The 23,112-nt window shown below is 41.3% G+C and overlaps 1 protein-coding gene across 1 annotated transcript in view; it reads right to left on the minus strand.

Annotated features, from left to right (window-relative positions):
• RRP1B (ribosomal RNA processing 1B) overlaps positions 1-23,112 on the minus strand; it is a 36,874-nt gene that overhangs the window by 8,992 nt on the left and 4,770 nt on the right. The window contains exons 2-13 of the mRNA XM_007064435.4: positions 18,567-18,649; positions 16,978-17,035; positions 16,053-16,138; positions 14,258-14,319; positions 10,364-10,493; positions 8,688-8,752; positions 7,968-8,131; positions 5,849-5,940; positions 4,452-4,549; positions 3,698-3,717; positions 3,072-3,200; positions 1,303-2,042 (exon numbers count right to left, since the gene is read on the minus strand). Coding sequence (XP_007064497.3) covers positions 1,303-2,042; positions 3,072-3,200; positions 3,698-3,717; positions 4,452-4,549; positions 5,849-5,940; positions 7,968-8,131; positions 8,688-8,752; positions 10,364-10,493; positions 14,258-14,319; positions 16,053-16,138; positions 16,978-17,035; positions 18,567-18,649 — 1,727 coding nt within the window. The remainder of the gene's footprint in view (positions 1-1,302; positions 2,043-3,071; positions 3,201-3,697; positions 3,718-4,451; positions 4,550-5,848; positions 5,941-7,967; positions 8,132-8,687; positions 8,753-10,363; positions 10,494-14,257; positions 14,320-16,052; positions 16,139-16,977; positions 17,036-18,566; positions 18,650-23,112) is intronic.

The raw sequence follows: 23,112 nt of genomic DNA on the forward strand, positions 1-23,112 counted from the left end.
ATCCTCTTTGGAACCGCCTTTCAGGTAGTTGAAAGCAGCTATCAAATTCCCCCTCAGTCTTCTCTTCTGCAGACTAAATAATCCCAGTTCCCTCAGCCTCTCCCCATAAGTCATGTGCTCCAGCCCCTGAATCATTTTTGTTGCTCTCCGCTGGACTCTTTCCAATTTTTCCACATCCTTCTTGTAGTGTGGGACACAAAACTGGACACAGTACTCCAGATGAGGCCTCACCAATGCCAAATAGAGGGGAATGATCACGTCCCTCGATCTGCTGGCAATGCTCCTACTTGTACAGCCCAAAATGCCGTTAGCCTTCTTGGCAACAAGGGCAGACTGTTGACTCATATCCAGCTTCTCGTCCACTGTAACCCCTAGGGTCCTTTTCTGCAGAACTGCTGCCTAGCCACTCGGTCCCTAGTCTGTAGCAGTCTGTAGAAGGGATTCTTCCTTCCTAAGTACAGGACTCTGCACTTGTCCTTGTTGAACCTCATCAGATTTCTTTTGGCCCAATCCTCTAATTTGTCTAAGTTTTAAAACTTGTTTAAATTGGTGTGTAACCAAGGCATACACAGTACTTAAGTAACCTGGTTTTTAAGGAAGAGGAACAAACATGATGCATAAATGTTTCCAGAATAGTTTCCTTTGAACCATGGAAAAGACAAAATGAATGGTGTGAGGTGAAAAACTGGGATTAAAATGTCTGAAATACATCAGGAAACAAAATGAAAATATATAACTTGTAAATATTCAATAATTTTCATTAAGGAAAACTCAGAATATTTCAAGGGAAAAACAAAACAAAAACAGACAAACACTGCAGGAATCCTGGCAAAGTCATAACCTGCAAAATATTTGTGGACTATAAATGCTTTGTAAATTCAGACTGCCTCCACTTACCCCCCCAGAGAGGGTGTAAGGGACAAAAATCAAAATGATCATAATTTGTTGCAAGGAACTATTATTGTTGCATCAGAGATGGCCTCCTGGCCAAGAACAAGTTGAGCACAGTATTGGATGCAATGCCCTTCTTCCAAGAATTTGGCTCATTCACACAAGTAGTCATGGAAGCACTATGAGCAATGAAAGTCATGACATTAGATTCAGATACATGACATTCCCGGGTGTTGAAAGAAGCTAAATATACACATAGGACCCTCCCACTCTCTTAATTCCCAATTGATATTGTTATTCCTTGACAAGGGGAATTTAATGCATGTAAAAAAACCATCCTATAGACCACTCAGCTCAAACTGAATTCAAACAAGCCTCACAGGCAAAAGAGAATTAGAGCCCTCTGCTTACACTCTTTTTGCTTTTCTTGCATGCAGCCTCAAGAAATCCCTTCACTTCCACAGAGTTTATCACTTCCTTGATCTTCCTCTTCTTTTTCAGGGATGGTGGTTTCTGGTTTGAGACCCTGAGCCCGTCTAAACTGCCCAACTTAGGTTTTTTCTTCAATTTGACTTTTTGGGGCAGTGTGGATTCAAAGTCCCCTTCTCCTGTAAGGCTATTCTGAAAGCTTTCCTGTTCTGACTGAAGAGCAGCCTGTTCAGATAAGCCATTGAGTAAGACAGTCCCCATTTTCTGTTTCTTTTTTACCATCTTGGTAGTAGTTACAGTGGCAGAGTCACTGCCATCCCACAGGGCACTGGCATTAGCTGGTCCATTTTGAGATACAAGTTCTACATGAACCTTCTGCAGTTTTGTATTCTTTTTCTTGAGTTGTCTCCTTTTATTCTGCATCACGTCCGTCAGAGCATCCTGTGCACAGCTGTCGCCATCTCCTCCACTGCTGATTACTCCAATTCCAGTCTCAGTTGCTTCTTGGTCTAGAGATTTATTTTTTCTTTTACTAGTTTCTGGTGCTCTGCCCTTGTTGGGTTCTTCAGGTTCAACTGCATCAGGTACCCCCTCCTCACTTGTCCCATCAGCTGTGCCCGAGTCTGCAATTTGACAGTCCCTCTTCTTCCGCCTCTTCCTCTTCTTCTGGAGTCCTGATGCATCATCTTCCTCCATACTTGATGCCTCTTTTCCATCCTTCTCTGCAAGGAGACAAAATCAGAAGCAGTAACATTTAACCCAAATATAAAATGAAAAGACAACTGCAATAGAGAAGTTGCTTTCCTTACATCTCTAAATCTTTACTGCACATAGGGCCACTGAGAGTCTATAACATTTTTTCCAGGCCTATTAATGCTTTTCTTGCCTTTTTTCATGTTACTGCCTGGTTGCCAGCAGTTGCCCATGAATAGTTCTAATGTAGTAATATCTCCACCCCATCAAGGTGCTCTCTCTTGGAGGCCTTCCTGCTGCCAATAAAAGGCAGCTTATGTGTCAGCCGACTCTGGGAGATTTTCTTGAAGAACATTAAGCTTGTAGCAATGTAAATGCAAACCCTGATGGTAGAAACAGCTGTAATGTCTCCTAGATAGCTTATTTCCATTCCTCTCTTCCAGACATTCCCCCTAATTGCTAAATGTTCTAATAGCATTCCTCTTTCAAGAGGACAGATATGTTCTTGCTTTCACAGTAAATACCAATAGTACTTCTTGATTGGGTAAAGGCAAAGCACAGCTTCTTCCCAATCTGCCGCATATTGGGTGGAATCCTAGCTCTATTGATGTCAGTGGCCAAATTCCCATGGACTTCAATGAGGTCACGGTTTCACCCGTTACCCTTCACTGCAATGAGACTCAGAAACCGGTGAATCCCAAGCAACTGACCATGGACTTAAATGATCGCATCCTGTTACATTGCCAAGCCACACTAGGTATGTCTGCCCTGCAGCTGGGAGCAAGCCTCCCGGCCTGGGTAGACAGACTTGTACTAGCAGGGCTTGAGCTAGCGTGCTAAAAAGAGCAGCGTGCGCACTGCGGCTCAGTCTCTCAAGCCCACCAGACTCACTAGGCTTGAGAACCGGAGTCTCAGCGTACCACACATCTATTTTTAGCATGCTAGCTTGAGCCTTGCTAGCCCGAGTCTATCTATGCAGACTGGGAGGCTCACTCATTGCTGCAGTGTAGACTACAGACTGGTGAGAGTAGTCTCACTTCCCTAGCTTTGCCTCCTACCTTTTTCTTTTTCCAGCTTGGCTTTCTCCAAGGATTTGACAACTTTTTTCTTTCGCCTGCCCCTGCTGAATGTATCGTCATCTTCGTCTGTAGAAACATCTTCAGGGAAATCATCTTGTGGGAAGATTCCTGTCGAGCAAAAAGCCTGATGAGCTGTCTGAAAATACCCCTTTCCCCCCCACCAAGTAGTTTCGGTGTTCACATACAGCACAAGGGGCACAAACACTGATTCCCCACTCCACTTGGCTATCAGCACGTTTAAAGCACTGCAAAGAAATGTGCACCGAAGTGTGCGGTTTCTTCATTATTTTGAATCAAGCTGACCATGTTTCTCACTGAAGAAATAAAGAATCTGAATAAGCGGGCAAGACCTCAGCTTATAAAATTACAATGCTTCCCAAGTTGTGAGGTATTAGATATGGGGACCTGACCTCCTTTGTGAAACTGAGGAAGTTATACTTCCTAATGAGAAAACCACATCACAGCAATAACCTCTGAAACTAATATCCTTCAAACATATGTAAAATAGCACAAGACGACATAACATTCACTGCAAATCTACATTGAGAACAGGATGAATAATTTAGCAGAATAAAAGTGCTTCTTTTTTGATGCTCAATTCTCACCTTCTGCTAGGTCCTGGAACCTGAAAAAGTTAAAAAATACAAAGACTTATTGTTGTTACAATATTTGACTGAAATGTCACCAAGTGACTGCATCTATGATGCACACTTCCCACTTTTGAGGAAAGCATACTACATCCGAGGGCTAGAAAACGCTAGCTCTCCAAGAGATCTGCCTCACAACTCCAGCAACTCAAAGCCAAACTACTGAAGAAGTCTTGGCAAGAGCGCGATTTAACACTGCCGACACCCACCCCCTGCAGTTTGAGCACAGTATTGTTCAAAACACTGCATGATTTAAGTGAGCGTGGAGTAATCTGCGAAGTGAAGGCGTGGAAGCCTGATCACTTGAAATACTTAGAGCTATACAAGACGAAGCATTTGACAATGCAACACAGGGAACAATCCTAAACTGGTACAAAGTACAGACAAGACAACTCAAGTCTCTTCCGACTCTAGTGTCTAGGAATCTGTGAAAAACACAAAAGCAAAACCAAAATCTGTCTCAGACCCATACATATATCCATGTCTGACAAAGATTTTGTACTCATATTACCACATACTGTAAGCAGCGTCCTCTTTCTAAGATATCTGGGCCAAGTAGGAATGTAGTGGACAGTAAATTCACTGCAGAAACATTTTCATTAAAAGGACGGAAATCTCTTATGTGAACACTAGCAGTAGAGGGGGTTGGGGAAACAGGATGTCAAGTCTACTTAGACAAATCATCATACAGAGCTGTTTCAAGAGAACTCACTTTTTGACCAATTTGTACAGACGTTTTCTGTTAAAGGCAGGTGTATTTTTTCTGCTGGCCAATTCAAAAAGTCTGTCAGCAACAGCTTTGTAGTTAAACTGCCAAAAGAAAGAAAGCACAATACGGTATCTTTGTTAGGCTATCATACTGAACAGCCAAGTATAGCTGATGTTATAAATACTTCAAGCAGCATATGCTTTTTACTACTTCCAATTCCTTCCACTACACTTGATCTCTGCCAAGATTCACGCCCCCAAATGCACATGCTAGCTTTATGAATGGGTTTTATCTGACTACATAACAATGGGAGAGACCAGGTGGGTGAAGTAATATCTTACTGGACCAACTTCTGTTGGTGGAAGAGACAACCTAAGAACTCTGTGTAGCTTGAACATTTGTATCTTCCACTAAGAGAAGTTGGTCCAATAAAAGATACTACCTTACCCACCTGGTCTTTCTCGGGCCCTGGGATAAAACATGGCTACAACAACACTACATTACAATGAAGCATTCAAATAATATTTTTTCAGAACACTTCTAACCTGGACTCTCATTCAGAAGGAAAAAAGCAAATAAATTAACTTATTTTTAAAAAACCTTTCAGTTCAATGCCAAGATTTAAATGTGCAACATTCTAGTCCCTGCTTAAAAGCCATAGCCCAACACAGGAACACGAGGCATCTCTGTTATAGCATAATCCCGGATCCCAGCAGTTCGTTCCAACGAGTTCATAAGATCTGGGACATGTTTTAGTGCCTAGCCCCATCTCTTGTGTACCCTCCCACGCTAGCACTTGTGCTCTTAACATCAGTAAGGGGTACGCTGACTCCTGGGACAGACAGAACACAATATGGTTTTAGCAACTTTTTTGGTACCTCTTGAAGTGGAAGGGGGGAAAAAAAGGGGTGGGGGCAGGGGGAGAGAGAAGAAACAGAATTTGGCACATGTACTTCTCTTTCGTCATTTGTTTTGTAACCTACTCACACGGAATATGTTATTAATATGACATTTAGGGTACGTCTATCCTGCAATTAAAAACCCACAGCTGGCCCATGCCAGCTGACAGGGACTCGTGGGGCTATTTAATTGTGGTGCAGACATTCCAGCTCGGGCTGTACCCTGAGCCCTAGGACCCTCCCGCCTCAGAGGTCCTAGGGCCCAGGCTCCAGCCTAGGCCCAGATGTCTACACTGCAATTAAACAGCCCTGCAGCCTGACTCAGCTGGCATGGGCCAGCCGCAAGATTTTATTTGCAGTGTAGACATACCCTATGAGATGCAAGAGATGTTTACCTTATTATTCAACTGGTGAGGTCTCCACTATCCACTAAGTGACAAAAAAAAGCCTAGGATTATTCATGGGGACGTCATGTTAACATGAGGAAAGCAAGGCACAAACCTGGAGAACAGGACCAATGTTTTCATCGGCATTTTCAGAAAGGTCCTCTTGTTCTTCAATGCCCAGTGCAGATTTTTTTGATAAACGTTTGTCTGTTATTAAACAAAAAGGATTTTAAAGATCAGTCGGAAAGAATGGGGAAAGTTCTGTCCAGCACAGAGGAATAAGAGGAGTGCTTCAGCCATGAAACTATCTTCCCAGGCAGGGAGGTGGGATGCAAGTATCATTTAGCATCTGAGCATAGGGCTGAAGGTCAGAAGACCTGGATATTCTTCCTTGCTCTAGCACTGACATGCTGTGTTACCTTCAGAAACTAATGGAGACGCTCTACACCTCAGTTACCTGCTCTTTATATCAGGGATGATACATACCCATCTATATCCAAGCGTTTTAGCTCTAAGGATGAAAAACATTACACAATTCAGAACCGCAGTATTATTTCTGGGTCTGAGATGACCATCCCCATAGTAGAAGAAATAGCTTGGAGCAATTTCCTCCCAGAGCATTGCCACAAAATACAGTGGAGTCGCATCTTACACGGGGGTTAGGTTCTAAAATCAGCGTGTAAGGTGAAAATCGTGTAGAGTCAAAGTTATGTGCAAACATCATTATGTGCAAACCGGAGTGCCACAGGGTGGCCAGGAGCATTGCCTACGATCAGCGACACTTTAAAGTCAAGTCCTTGCTCTTCGAGGTAATGCTGCCATCACCCAAGCCTTTTTATTTGATTGCCAGAACACAGGCAGGAGATTTTTGCTCTTGCCTTTTAGGGCATGGGATTTGCAGCCCTGCAGAGCAAGCCCGGCTTTATTAAATGCCCAGCCGCATTGCCACAAAACAACACAGTCACACGGTCTTCAGCTGCTTTGAAGCCAGAGGCTTGTCTTTCTGATTTCCAAGTGTAAGTGCGGTTGGGCATTTTTTTCCACAAAAGCCCAGTCTCATCAGCATTAAAAACTTGTTCCGGAAGATAGCCCTTTTCTCCTATGATTTTAATTGTTCAGGGTAGGCTTTTGCTGCCTCTTCATTGGGAGATGCACCTTCACCAGTAGGCTGCGCGTTTTTGAGGTTGAAGCGGTTCCTAAAACTGCTAAACCAGCCTTGGCTGGCTTTGAATTCCTCCTCATCAGAAGGCTGTCCCTCTTCGATGGGAGGTTTGAATAGCGTGTAGAGGTTGAGAGCCTTTTCTCGCAATGTGTTGCCATCAATAGGCACACGTTTACAGTTCATGTCTTCCAGCCATAAGTTTAATGCCTTTTCAGTCTTCACTAAGAAGTCTTATCACACACCTGGCTCGTCACCTTAGCAGTTATTGGAGCACTTGATGCCACGGCTTAATGAATTTCTCTCTCTCGAAGGCACAGATGCTAGATTGGTTGTGGCCATATTTACGCGCAGCGTTGGAGACCGACAGACTGTCTCTCAGTAAGTCCAACACAGCCAGTTTTTCCTCCAGAGTTGGATCAGATCAGTGTTTCTTCGGCTGAGCACCAGATGAAGTAGTTAGCTTGCGTTTAGGGGCCATGTTGTACGAAAAATACGTACAGTACCTTTAAAATACTAGAATCACACTCAGCGTGGCGAGATGCTCACGCTGTGAGAGGCACACGGGAACTGAGATCGACTGAGAGAACAGCAGATTCACGTCTCCCATCTCACGCTCACTCTGGGGCATACGCTCGTTGAGTGGAATGGTACGCGGAATCGCCCACACTATTTACAGGTATCTTGTTGTTTGTTTTTTTTTTTTGCCGAGTGCATATAGTTGAATTCGCGTACGTTAAATGCGCATATGATGCGACTCACCTGTACTAGTTTTTGGACAGCCCTGGGTTATCTACAGCTGTTGCTGTAAGTAGACTGAAATGTGGAACCATATGATCTGCTATATAAAAGGACCACTAAGATGTTTGTAATTTACTAGTCTAGGGTTACTTTGTCTATTAGATCATCTGAAGAGAACAGAAGCAAGATTTGTTGTTAGTGTATCCACCTGCATGCCCATGGCTGGCTGAGAATAGGAATGTATTTTTAAGAGGTAGGATACATTTTTGGATCCTGTCAGTGGTTACTGTATTTCTTTAAAGTCTGGGCTAAATTTTCATTACTTCCTCCTTACCTTTGGTCATTAGTGGCTCGTTTTCCGCTTCATCTCCCTCGGATAGCTCAACATCGCCATCACCGCTTGTTTTCAATTCTTTCATTAGATCTTCAATGGCAAAAGGGGACTGATCCACAATGGCTTCAAAGATACCCCGGGCTACTGCTTGCATCAGGTGACGACTGCATTATATAAAACAGTATGAGTGGGAGGGAACACATGCAGAGCATTAAAAGCCCCCTTTCCTTCCCATTTACATTTAAAACACTTTGAAGATGGTGAAAGAGAGGGAGAGAGATGCAACTAACTTTGGGGAAAAAAAGTCACCAATTACTTAAACAACTCGCTTAACTCCAAACACATTTTCCAGTTTTGTATTTGGTTCTTCCAATGTTATAGCTTGGAGATTTTGCTTGGCTTATTAATATTTTATATTCTGGTAGTATTAGATCAGAGTCAGGGCTCTGCTGTGAGGGGTACTCTATAAAGAGAGGTATAGGTGGTTCCTAATATTTACACACCCACTTCACTTATGGTTTTGAGGAACATAATAGTGAGTGAAGCTAGCCACAAAGGCCTGCCCCAGCGGTTGTTTCTCTACGACTTGAACTTCGTTATGTTCTTTGCTTTGCTTCAGTCCATTTGTTCATTACCTTTTGAAATGGCATTTCAAGAACTTCGTAGATCTTAGACTAAATAAATAAAATGGAAAATCCAATATTCATCCATCAAACTTACTCCTTAGATTTGGCAGCAATTTTGCAGAATGGTTCAATAAACTTGAGATTCTGGTCTGCTGTGAGCTGTGAGATTAGGAGACAGAAAGACTTATTATAGTAGAGCAGGCAGGTCGAGTAACTCATTGTAGATTGTGAGGTAGGAGATCTTTCTGAGAGGCTACACACCGGCACTTTTCATTATGTTTTTTCCCCACTAAAATTGACAAGAGTAACACTTGAGCACCACCACTGAGATACTTGATAGACGCACTATAGAAACAGAGTGCTCTGCACACGTCGATTTATTAAACTGCACAATATGTCCTTGATCCTCAATTCACAGATGGCGAAATTAGACAGCCCAAGGTCACAAAGGAAGTCTGCAGCATACTAAATCCTGGGTGTCTTCTGACTGGCAGACCTTACCCTAAAGACCATCAAACAAAATAGTAATGAACAGTAAGATCTGATCCTTTTACTAAGGTCAACATAGGAATATAGGCTGAGACTTTCAAAGCAGTCTAGGGGACTTACACACATCTTTCATTTCAATTAATCTAAATCCCTTAGACTGTTTTGAAAGTCTCAATCATAGGCCTTATGAACTCTATGCAATTCTAGGGCTGGAGAAACTATTGCTGAATTAGAGCCCTTATTGTAGACACTGTCCCCTACTACAGAAGCTTTCCCTCTCCTGCCCCCCACTGCCTACACCTGCTGGGTCACCCTTTGCATTCTGCTGTCTCTTCTTTAGAGAGCACTGCTACAAAACTGCTAACATCTTGCTTGTTAAAGAGAAAAGAGTTACCAGGAGGGCATCCGCCAGCAGCACCACATATGGACTAGCAAAGCGAAGGCTACAAGTTAGTATATGGAGGCTGCAGGGACTCCTCCCTACCAGGCTAAGAAGAGTGACATTGTGGGGAGGGATTTCAAGTAATAATTAAATGATCTGCAGAATTCAGATTCCTGCAGCAGAATTCCACAGTAGCTGCTGTAGAATCAGACTTTAGACTGCCGCAAAATTCTGCTGCTTTGCAATAGCCAATAAGACTTAAGAAAGACAGAGGAAGGTCTATACTGAAAGAGATAACAGGCAAACTAAATTAAAGATATTGTTGGTACCTGGCAAATTGTGTAACTTGTTCTTTATGGGGCAGTCTATCAAAATGCACATGTCTGAATCCAGTAGTGCCCAAGTAATTGAAGACAGTTGTAAAATTAGATTTTGAATCTCTACAACGTATGTGGTTAAAGGATCAGGCCAAGTATGGGCTCAACGTGAATTTTTATAAAAGGAAGGAGTGATGAAAAATTTTAAAATCCCAACCGAAACAACTGGGTTTTCTTTCTTTTATTCTTTTCTCTCTCCAAGGGGGGTGGGGGGGGGGGGGGGGGAGGAGGGAGTCAAAATCAAAAAGATTCCCTCATTATATTTACAATCTAAAATTGGAGCATTTGTACCAGAGCGTGAGAATTGGAAAGTGACCAATTTACGTTCCTTGTCCAAGCTCAGAAAAATGCAAAACTTAGCAGCATAAATAGCGATAAGGAAACAGGATTTTAGAAATTTCTTCAGTGTTAATGAGTTATATTTAAAACAACGGAATATAAATAAACTAGAATTTAAAAACACTGATAAAAGACAGTTGTATAATACAGCAATCACAAAGACAATTACAATGTGTTTTCTACCTCCTTGGCTCCAGCTTTAGCCAGTTCTTCCAGATAAATGTCAATAAAATGGAATTTTATCCCACTGGGAGCATTACTCTCTGGGTGCATAACTTCCTTCATTAACAGATGCAGAAATGGCTCAATCAGACTGAAAAGAAAAAAAAAAAAAAAAAGAAAAAAAGGCAAGCAGGATACATAAATTTAAAAGTCTGGGTTTAGTTTACTTTTTCACCAACTGCTAAAAGGTGGCTTTTTGACACTTGTCAGAAATAAAGAAAATATTCAGAGAAGTCCAGTCATAATTTTACTGCTTAAAAAAATTGTTATTGTCAGAGTTTCCTGGGGTCAGAATATTGTTTGCCGGCAGTAAGGAAATCCACGCAACATAAGTGAATATAGTGGAGTGGCAACTCTGTTTTAGTTAAGGTTTAGTCTCTTTTATCGTTTAAAAGACTATTCTAAGTGCTCGAGAATCCATATGCTGACTCAGAATGCCTTTAAACTTACTAAAAAGAAAAGGAGTACTTGCGGCACCTTAGAGACTAACCAATTTATTTGAGCATAAGCTTTCGTGAGCTACAGCTCACTTCATCGGATGCATACTGTGGAAAGTGTAGAAGATCTTTTTATATACACACAAAGCATGAAAAAATACCTCCTCCCACCCCACTCTCCTGCTGCTAATAGCTTATCTAAAGTGATCACTCTCCTTACAATGTGTATGATAATCAAGTTGGGCCATTTCCAGCACAAATCCAGGGTTTAACAAGAACGTCTGAGGAGGTGGGGGGGGGGGGGTAGGAAAAAACAAGGGGAAATAGGTTACCTTGCATAATGACTTAGCCACTCCCAGTCTCTATTCAAGCCTAAGTTAACTGTATCAAATTTGCAAATGAATTCCAATTCAACAGTTTCTCCCCGGAGTCTGGAATTGGAATTCATTTGCAAATTTGATACAATTAACTTAGGCCTGAATAGAGACTGGGAGTGCCTAAGTCATTATGCAAGGTAACCTATTTCCCCTTGTTTTTTCCTACCCCCCCCCCCACCACCTCAGACGTTCTTGTTAAACCCTGGATTTGTGCTGGAAATGGCCCAACTTGATTATCATACACATTGTAAGGAGAGTGATCACTTTAGATAAGCTATTAGCAGCAGGAGAGTGGGGTGGGAGGAGGTATTTTTTCATGCTTTGTGTGTATATAAAAAGATCTTCTACACTTTCCACAGTATGCATCCGATGAAGTGAGCTGTAGCTCACGAAAGCTTATGCTCAAATAAATTGGTTAGTCTCTAAGGTGCCGCAAGTACTCCTTTTCTTTTTGCGAATACAGACTAACACGGCTGTTACTCTGAAACCTTTAAACTTACTGTGTCTTGTGGTGGTGAGAGGGTCCAGATTTGGGGTCATCTGAGCCAGGGGTTCCCATGATACAGCTCCTCCTAACCCCCCGCCCAGCATTTTACAAAATAAGCTAGCTCTTCTAATTTTCTTTGTGTGCACGCCTGGGGCTCAGGCAATAGCTCTAGTCCTCTCCAAACTGATCTCAGCTGTTCAGAATTTATCTTACATAGTGTCTGGCTCCCATTGCCCCTTTGGGTGTGTTATATTGAAGTTCTTTAGAATTAGTTTAGGAATTTGGGATCAGATCATCAGTAGCTCAAGGCAAAGAGAAATACACACGCCCTGCAAAACTAGGGCCTGTTAAAAGCAAAAGGGTTTCCAGTCAGCCTGCTGTCAGGATAATTGAGTGGCTCAGGGAGATATGACGTGATCATTGAATCTTGGCAACACTCAGGCACTGGGTGTTTGAGCTCTGTCCTTGGCAGCTGTCAAAGCATGTATGTTGTGCATGCTCCTTGCTCTAAGCCTAGAAGTTTCTTCCCATCTGAGACCAACATTTCTAGTTTAAGAGATTTTGAAGTGCTCTGAAATCCACATACAGATTGATGGTACTTATAAAATAAAATCAAAGAAATTAGCGTTAATTAATCAAAAGGAAGATGACAGACTCTAGGAAGCAATTGGGATACTGTAAACATCCTGAACAATGGGACTGAGTATGAGCGAAGAAAAACAAGTCCCTTGGTCATTTAGTTCCTGATACACAGCACCCCTAACGTGAACTGATCCTAACATTTCCAGATTCTTGTATCTTGTTTGATGCAGTGGTAAGGGCTAAAGGGGGAGGGGGAGGTGTTGTAGCAGTGAGAGGGGGTACTGGAGCAGTGCAGGGATTGTGGGTGTTGGGGAGGGTGCAGGATAAAGGCTCTGCCCCTTTCGCTGTGCCAGGGCACAGCCCACAGAGGGAACAACAATCCAATGGGGATCATTCCAATACTATGTTTTTGAAAACCCAGTTTGATGACTGGAAGTTGACAAAGTACTGGCTTTCCAAAAAAGTACTTTAACCACAAGGGAGGGAAGAGGGGAAGTTGGGCACCTTCCCTCTACTGACATACCTGGGGGTGAGTGGAAGGCAAGTGGAGTCATCTCTGCCCTCCCCCACAAATAGCTCCCTTTGCCCACCATTCCTACCTCTGGCAGCTCCACTGGCCCAAAGAGGGCTCCCTAGGGCTCCCTTCTCCTTCCCTCCACTGCTCCCTGACTGGAGAAAGAATCCAGAAATCCCCAGCTCCCCCAAGCAGTGGGGAAGAGGTTCCAGGCTCACCCTTCCCTCTGCTCCTATAGGAGAAGGGGAGGTCAGAGCAGAAGAGTTTTGGGGTGAGAGCTGTACACTGGGGATGTACAAGGGACTTAGCTCTGTCCCGCTACATCTGGCCACATCCATACTCATCTGTCCCTCCCTTTTAAAAAAAAAAACAAAAAACAAACAAACAAACAAAAAAAAAACACATCCCCACTGACTCCAGGCTAGCCCCTGAACTGTTTCTGCATCCTCTCCCTGGCTCCTCAACCTTCAGGTCTCATGCCAACACTTGGCTCTACATGGGGAGGAGAGAGAGCGGGGCTGTGCTGGGCAGGAAAAGAGGCAAGATGAGAAAAGGATACAGGGGCAGAGAAGGGACTAACATGGCCAGTGGATGTTGTTGTTGAGTTGATCATTACCAACAAGGCAGTGGAGGGGGGAGAGCTGTGTTGTGGTTCATAGGGGTACTGAAACAAACAAACAAAAAAACCCAACCCCCCTGGAAACTTAGTGCCCAGACACTTCTGTTAAAATGGAGTTAAAGTTACCTCATGCTCTTCCAGAACGTCAAGTACACTTATACTTATTTCTCTGGAAACCAGGAAATATGAACTTACAGTACACAACATACCCACAATGCAACCGTAACTCTGTACCCTGGAGCTAGCAATATTATTATGAAGGATTCAGTAGCATGGTGCCACAATAAATAGATAAGGAGAACTAAAAGAACGCAGCATTGTTGGTGCTGTGCTTCACAGATTTGAACATCCAGCATTTATCTGCATGCACTCCAGCCATGTTCCCCGTGTTATGTGTAGCTGTACCAAATAGTGGAGGAATTACTCGGAGCAGCTTGGGAAAGCTGTGATTGTGATATGAGAAAAGATGCATATGTCCCTTGAAGGATCAAACCATTTCTCAATTCAGCACTGAGTTTTGAGGACTGTATCAGCAGAAGTGCAGAAAGATCTTGCTACCAAGATGGTCAGCAGCCTGGTGCCCTATGTGGCAGTCACCAGGGCAGAGTGAGGGGTAAGTGAAAGCAATGTCTTTGAAAGAATACTTGAGCAAGGGTGAAAATATTGTAATATTTAGCAAGTCTGGGATGGTTTGTGTTGCATAAAATCAGTGTACAGAACAAAGAAAGCCAACGACTAAAAAGAGCCATCTTGAGAGGAAGAAGGCATGTTAAATTAAAATATTTTTGATATGGGCAAACCATGTAACTTCTTTATTATACATCTAGCAGTTTATTTACCTTTCATCCCATCCATTTCTTTTCAGTACCTCGAAAGACTGCCTCAAAACCATGCGGATTAGCTATAAAGCAGAAGATTTGTTATATGACACTACAGTTTTCTAATATTTGAGAGTCAATAAAATAGCTACTCTGACAGTCACACAGGCAGACTCTTTAGTTGAGCTTTTTATGGCCCACAAAGTTTGCTGGAAAGGTTCTTTCATGAATACACGAGAAGTCTCTCCACTACTGGGAGATGGGGTACAGGCAGCGTGTGATCTAAAGTTCCAACAGCATCACTATTTGCTGTCATTACATTGCAAGCCAAACAAAATACAGTGACCATAGTACATCCCTCCGCACTGTTCTATGCTGCTCCCCCACCCCAAAAATCCTCCAAAGCAGTGAAGGTGCATTCCCCCACTTTCCCATTTACAGAAATTCCAATTTAATAAATTCAAACCAATTGAAAATGTTAACAACTTCATACTAACATTAGTTTGTCCTGTTGTATATACATTTAATTAAGAGACAGGAACACTACATATGTAACAGCCATAATAAATTAACCTCTAGGAACCTTACATTTTTGACGTTCTCAATTTGGAGTAGTTAACTTCTCAACCATAACCCTACAATAATGCAAGTTTTTGAATTTAGCTTCCTTTTTTTTAAAAGAAATAAAAATAAAAATTGGAAGACTAAAATACTAATCTGATTTTACTGTGTATTTCCATTAATAGATATTTTAAGCTTAGAATATGCCTTTAAAAATTAATTTACCTCACTTCAATACTTAAGTATAGGAAATATTGTATTAAAATTAGGAATCTAATACACTGTGGTAAGTTTAACTACTACAGATGGTAACTTTTTTTGTTTTTAAATGGCACCTTCCAGAAAAATCTTAAAGTAGCCTTACTTTTATTTAAATATTAATGTTGATGAGCAAAAAGAAAAGGAGTACTTGTGGCACCTTAGAGACTAACCAATTTATTTGAGCATAAGCTTTCGTGAGCTACAGCTCACTTCATCGGATGCATACTGTGGAAAGTACAGAAGATCTTTTTATACACACAAACCATGAAAAAAATGGGTGTTTACCACTACAAAAGGTTTTCTCTCCCCCCACCCCACTCTCCTGCTGGTAATAGCTTATCTAAAGTGATCGCTCTCCTTACAATGTGTATGATAATCAACTTGGGCCATTTCCATCATACACATTGTAAGGAGAGCGATCACTTTAGATAAGCTATTACCAGCAGGAGAGTGGGGTGGGGGGAGAGAAAACCTTTTGTAGTGGTAAACACCCATTTTTTTCATGGTTTGTGTGTATAAAAAGATCTTCTGTACTTTCCACAGTATGCATCCGATTAAATGAGCTGTAGCTCACGAAAGCTTATGCTCAAATAAATTGGTTAGTCTCTAAGGTGCCACAAGTACTCCTTTTCTTTTTGCGAATACAGACTAACACGGCTGTTACTCTGAAACCTAAAGAAACAGTGCACACCAGTTTAGCAATTACACTTCAGGTCACTGTGCTGCTTGACACAAGGCACTTAGCTATTTTTATATTGAAAACAAGCACCGTATACTTTTATTTAACAAAGAATCAAGATTCAAGTCACAGTGAGTAGTATTGGAAACAAATGGTTACATTTAAAATAGGGCTGTCAAATGACTAAAAAGCATTAATCGTGATTAATCACGAGATTTTTAAAAGTATTCAAAATACACACACACACACATATACACCTCTACCCCAAAAAGAAAAACAACTACCACCCTACCACCTGAAAAAAGTTAATATTACCATGTAGTATTTATCAAGGCGCAGTCTGTCTATCCCATTCCATTCACGGTTCATGGTTTGCCAAAAGGTCTGAATGAACAGGTGCTCTGCAACAGAACAAAGAGTGAATGTGCACGTTCAACACCAATACTATTTTCTGTTACTGAAAGCAGCCGAGAGAGACTACTTTTCCAACTTAATTTTTTTCCACACTTCTCTACATACTGGTCCAACAGTTTCAGCACCAGCCTAGAAATACATACTCAAGACTGTTGTGAGGATAGATACAATACAGACTGTAAGGTGCTCAGATACTACAGTAATAGGAAGCAAACAAGTACTTTACATAGATAGGTGTGGCAAACAGTTACAGTGACTGATCTTTGTAAAACATTAAATGCAAAATGCACATCTACGCCAGGGACAAGGAAGCGTTGATTTTGTACTAAGTAGTACCTATACCCATTTAGGCCCTGATTCAGCAAAGCAGTTAGGCACATCCTTAATACTGAATCAGGGCCTTACAGTTCAAAAACCATGTTTGTTTTTAATTGAGGTGAAAGACATAAAAACAAATCAGCAGCTGAATAAAAGTGAAGTAGAAAGGCAATCTTATGGTTTTGTATTGCTACCCATCATTGTATATGAGCACTTTTTATTTCAGACTGGTAATAAGCACACTTGTTATCATACTGCAAACAAACTTCAGCAAGACAAGTCTAGATACAAAGAAGAACTGATTGGATTCTGAATATGTGACAGAGACCTGCCTCATACATTGCAATCACAAACAAATCTTGGATGACAGCTGGAAAAGAAAGATAACAAAATAAACAACCACCCCACCTGTCTCTGTTCTGGACTCTGACAACTGGCTAAAAGTCCCAAAATATAAAAGGCACTTTGGAGAAAAATTAGAGAAAACAAAATGAAATGGTAAACTTACGAGCCTCTATATTCTGAACGACATGGATAAGTTGGGAGATAGTACTTGCTAGTTCCTCCTTAAAAATAAAATAAAGTTAGCACCTTGTTTCAGGATTTAGCCTCCTTCCGACCTGCGGCAAAACAACATTGGTTAATCTAAACTTTTAAATTAACTTTATACTAAAGAAGTGTTGAGGTAGCAGGAAAAAGAGTTCATGTTTCCACACACACAGAATCTCACGTAGTTGTGGATATGACAAAGCAACCCCGAGCTTGAAAATGTTTTTTTTAACCTACATTGCCATGCTGTGGCTGCACTTTTGTTAGTATGGATTACACATAAGAGAAGACTCAAGGATACCAAGGATCTGTTCATCTTGACAAGTCTACAAAAGAACTTCTTTCCAGCAGCAGACCAAACTAGATCATCAGGAGAATAAACGCACACCTTTGAGTTTACAAATCCGTATAAAACCTTATGAGCACTGATAATATGAAGTCCTCAATTATATGCAGCACACGCTGTATTCTTTACAAAATGAATACTGGCTATGCAAACGGCGATTTAAACGGTTGCAAGGAATGAAGTTACTGGGATCTGGAGTGATTTTAAGGTTAGGAATCAACATCTTCCTCTATGCTTATATAGTGTTGAATACAAAGAGGCACTCAAGTTTCAAAGAATCTGCAGACAATGTAAGGGAAGTAAGCTGGCACCGGATGGAGTACAACACAGCCCACTTAGAACTGAAGGTAAAGGAGAAAGTTATCCAAACTTCCTGGCCAAAGTTGTTACACTAAAAAATTAGATTTGGACAATTAGGACTACATGAGGGATCAGCTTCAGAGACCTATGAGAGAACAATGAAAGACAGTATCACCAAAGATCAGTTACCTCAATAGAGTTATTAACCTTTAGTTTCCTCCCCATCCCCAACTACCTTAAAAAAAAAAAAGGGGGGGGGAGAAGAGGGGGGACAAGGAGCAACGCTAGAGTCTTCCAAAAGTGGATGACAAACTCTAAAGTTCCCTGCTCCCCCAGGATAGAAACTGTACCAATACAGACTGAAGAAGTTGAAGAAAATTATTGTTGAAGCCAAATGGCAAGAGAAAGAAAGATTATCTGAATCCCTCGTGACAAAGAAAAGGGTTCTCTTCGGTAGCCTGACACAAAAAAAAGGCAAGCAAAACTTTCAAACTGGGTTAAATCAGAGGCCAGGATATGTTGTAGTTAAAGGATTCCTACTTTGTTTATAGAGGCAACTGTGGTAGGTCATACGCAAACCAATACAATTCCAGGGGGTACATAAACAAAATAAAATTTGAAGGAAAAGGTTTTACATTTCCCTGGAACAGGCTGCTGAAAATTCCAAACCCAATTACACTCCCATTCAAGTAAATCTACAGGTACCTCCTTTTAGTGAAGGACTACCAGTTACAATTAACTCTCCCACATGCGCTTAATTCCAACTTATCCTTATGAATGAAATGTGGCAAGAGTGTTAAATTGGGTCAGTGTTGCTACCCAAAATGAAAGGGCACTACATCTTCATGGTGCAATTCAGAAGAATATCCATTATACACACAAAAAACCATGGGATGACGTACCTGTAGCAGAGGTTTATCCTGCATCCACATACAATAAAATAGTCCTTTCCATATTTTTAATAATTCTTCTTGGCTGAAGCCACCTAGAGTGCAAACAACAACAAAAATTATGCATGGGGTGGGGGGGGGGGGGAGAGAGAGAGAGAAAAAAAAAAGACACTGCCACCAAATGCTTACAAGCAGATTTCTCATTTCCCCCTCACCCTCTTCCACCCCTTTCAGTTCCTTTTCGGCAAACATTTTTTCTCCTATTTTGAATGGAACTGAAGCGAATATGACGGTTTTGCTTTTGGAAAAATGCGGTTAATACAATGATACAGTGCCTTTAAGCCTCCAACTTGTATCATACAAAGTATATAGTACACTAACAAGGATTTTGAAGTCACAGATGGGAAAAACCTGTTAGTTCATACTGATCGATCCCCCTGCCAGCACAGCACTGCACTACAAGAAAACATACTATAGGGAACAAAGTCCCAGTGTTATTTTTAGTGAGGGCATCATATTTAATTTTGCATGGAAAGAATGAGAGGGGAAGTACAAACCAGGGAGAGTAAGTGGCTGTCACTGCACTAAGAAACATGAACGCCCAATCTATACATTCAGAATGGGTCTGTGTTTTGGAATCTTATTTTAATGTGGTCCAAACATTGAACTGATTTCTCAGTGGTCAGCAGTCATGGATGGGATAAAACGGTGTTAGAACGCAGGTCACTGAATCACATTTAATATTTTTGAGCATGACTCCGTCCTAAACCTAGACAGTAATTAAGTTCTTTTGATTGTACTGAGAGTTGAACGCTTACCAGTAGAAACCCCATGCACCGCATTGCAAAAGTTACGTTTATATTAGAACAAAGTGTTTCTTTTTCTGAGCTTGCACAGCTCCTTTTTTTCTGGTTTAACACACTGCACTGTGTTTTCCTTTTAATTTGATACACTGAAGTAGCATTCCCTTCCTGTTTAGTATTCTCCTTCCCACTGTATCTTACCATTTCTAAATTTGCCTTGACCGTGTTTTTAATAAAAGTTTCACTTTTCATGTAGCACAGGTCAAGAGATACATATAGGTGCTCTACAGGAGGTGAGCCTCTCATTATCAGCAAAATATGGCATATTCCCTTTTTTACTAAATCAAGCTGTACAAACAAATACAATGAAAACATTTTAGTCACAAATTAAACTTGAGGTACATTATTACCTCTTTATTTTAATTGTTCAGAGTCTTTCTCATAGTACTAAAAATTCAAGAGTCTCTAATTTTGACTAGAATTTGTGCAGTGGTCTTACTCTCAATTCCAAGCTATGGCATGTGGACTTCTAAGAAAAGTAACTAGTATCAGTAGAGCCAGTTGAACACCTACATATTTTAGGTTCTCTAATATTAGTGATGCTAAAAATAGTGCTCAGAGCCTATTATAGCAAAGTGATACTGAGGTTTAAGATAGGATTTATCACCACAAGACTTTGAGTGCTAGTTGAGAGTCCCTATCACTTCTGTACAATATCAAACATACATCAAAAACACACATTTCAGCCTGATCCACCAACATTTCCAAATACAAGAAATAGAAGTGGGTGATGGAAACATGCGAAGTGCTACATGTGAGCCTTGAAAAACCATCAGGCTCAGATCGTAAGTTGTAACCAAAGGAGACTATACTCAACATCAACATTTTAAAACTGTGCCAGCTTCAGCCATCCAAGCAAATGTTCAGAAAAGGTGGTGTTCTGTGACAATAAGACTGCCTTTTAGCTGGTATATAGATACATGAGCAAGTTATGGGAATATCTCAGCAGGATCTGCTCCTCCAAAATCTCCACAAACTTAAATAGCCCCCTAGCAATTGTAAATGAGATGTGACTATCAAGCCCATGTATCTTCAGTACAATTCAAGCTAGACTAACCTTCTGAAGATAAAAACCGGCCATATATAAATTAAAAACTGTTCTTTGGAGTTTTACATAGATATCCTGTTATAGGTTATGTGTGGATTACAAAATAATAGTTTCAGGTTTTTGGCAGCTTCTCTGAAACATGGGCTTTGCAGCTTGACAGATGTTTTTTCATATAGATACTGAACCTGGGTCTGCTCTGCTTTACACCATTTTAAGTACACTATAGTCAACCATTTACAATAGTATAACAGAAAGAAGGTCCGAGTGTATGTACAACCTTAACTATAGAGTCATGACTGCTGCCTCCATAATAAGGCCTGTCACAGATTATGTCAGTTGTTAAATTTTGAAAAGATCAAGGGGAACTTTTTCATGGGTAAGGAGACAGACTTTTAAAACATTTTTATTTCACAAGGATAACATTTAGAATGCAACACTATCAATTCCTTATGCTCTTTTCCCACAGGTGGATTATTAAAATATAATCACTTCATGTGTATATTAAAACTGAACCCCCTATATTAGTGATCATAGTGAGCATAATAGCAGGCCTGCATTAAGTTATAGGTATCGTGTCATGAAGGGGCAGTGTTTCAGTTAGTGCAGGTACAAATATATTGTTAGCTACAGCTCAGAAATAGCCCTTCTACGGTGTGGGGGGAGGTTGCCCTGGGGTATCTGCAAACCTGCAGTGTAGACAGAATGCACCTGTGCAACTTGCCTTCAGCAAGTCACCAATGTAAGTCACACTGGTGAAGCATCTCTCCGCTTGGGGCTTGTGCTGGTATAAGAGCACTACAACTATACTGGTGCAAGTTTTCCTAATCTAGATAGGCTCTAACAGATTGTAGATCTCTAGGATGGGAAGCCACAGAAGGCTCCTTTCATTCCCTTTTAAGCCCTTCAGTCACCCAATTACCCAATTTAAACCCAAGGTTTAAAAAGAAAGTGTGAAAAAACCATGAAGAATCCAAATTAAGAAACGAGATGCTGATATTTATCTAAGTATTTTGTAATTATATTAGCAAGAGCCCTGGTACTCCGCACACAGTAAATTTCCATGCATACAATGGATTCAGTGTCTTGCATTTCAGGTTTCTGCAGAATTTAATTTCTTTTAAAACAATAAAAAAGATTTTAGCTCTTCCAGTTGCAATGAAATCCTTTCAAATGTGACCCAATGGAGTGTTAAATGCTCATCTACATAGCCACCTTGTTAGGGTACATACCATAGTTGTCACCCAATACAGTAACTCCTCACTTAAAGTCGTCCCGGTTAACGTTGTTTCGTTGCTGATCAATTAGGGAACATGCTCCCTTAAAGTTGTGCAATGCTCCCTTATAACGTTGTTTGGCAGCCGCCTACTTTGTCCACTGCTTGCAGGAAGAGCTGCCTGTTGGAGCTAGCTGGTGGGGGCTTGGAACCAGGGTGGACTGGCAGCCCCGCTAACAGCTCCTCGCTCCTCTAAGTTCCCTGTGTGGTAGCTGCCCAGCAGGCTATCACCTGCACCCCACTTCCCCATCTTCCACAGAGCAGGGGGGACACACGACAGGGCTCAGGACGGAGGGAACCTCCTGGCAGCAGCTGTCTCAGCTCGCCGATTAACTTAAAAAGGCAGTGTACGTAAAAGTGGGGTCAGTGTATGTAAAGGAGCAATGCGTTTCTCTCTCTCACACACAGTGTGTGTCTCTGTCTGCCGTGCTGTCTCCCCTCCCTCCATTTTTGCTGCCTTGTAGTGTGTGAGGGTACCTTAACAACAATGAATTAACCCTTGAGGGCTCAGCCAATTGGTAGGTCATCATTTAGCAGTATGGGAAATAGCCCACCCTCTGATTTCACCACCTCAACCAAGCTTCACAATCATCATCGCTGTGTACCACTATTAAATTGTTTGTTTTAAAACATATAATGTCTGTGTGTGTGTATATACACACACACACACACTCAGTATAAGTTTTAAACAAACAATTTAATATAATATAGTCTTTTATCTGGTGAAAAAAATTTCCCCAGAACCTACCCCCCCGGCAATCTACATTAATTCTTATCGGGAAATTGGATTCACTTAACATCATTTCGCTTAAAGTTGCATTTTCAGGAACATAACTACAACTCTAAGTGAGGAGTTACTGTATAGTGTTTAATCTTGATGTGTATGCAGGCCCATAACCCTCTCCTTGGATTGTGGCAAAATCCTGGACAGAGTAAAAATATGCTTAGTCTACCTAAGAGGTCAAACCAGGCCGCAACATGCGTAGTGAGGTGGAAAGAGGACCTAAAATCCCTCTTTCCTCTGTAATTGCAGCCGTATATTAAGGCATGCAATATGGTTGTGCACCAATCTTGCTAGAATATGGCCTGGTATTGCTAACATTGATGGGGCTGGATTCTGCCCACATTAGCTACACCAAGACATTTTCTAACAAGTTTGGTACACAGTCATATTGTAAATGGGTGCTCCCATAAACAACTGAAGTGCAGATCCTATTGAATTGTCAGGCGGAAAACATGGAACAGCTATGAATTACACCCATTCATCTCAGGGTAGGTCTGCAGTAGAGCTGCACCTGCGCTGCTGTCGTGCCATACCGCAGATGCTTCTGACATGGACGGAAGGAGTTTTTCTATTGATGTAGTTAATCCCTC

The sequence above is a fragment of the Chelonia mydas genome, chromosome 1 (genome assembly GCF_015237465.2).
Source record: "Chelonia mydas isolate rCheMyd1 chromosome 1, rCheMyd1.pri.v2, whole genome shotgun sequence".
Taxonomy (NCBI): domain Eukaryota; kingdom Metazoa; phylum Chordata; order Testudines; family Cheloniidae; genus Chelonia; species Chelonia mydas.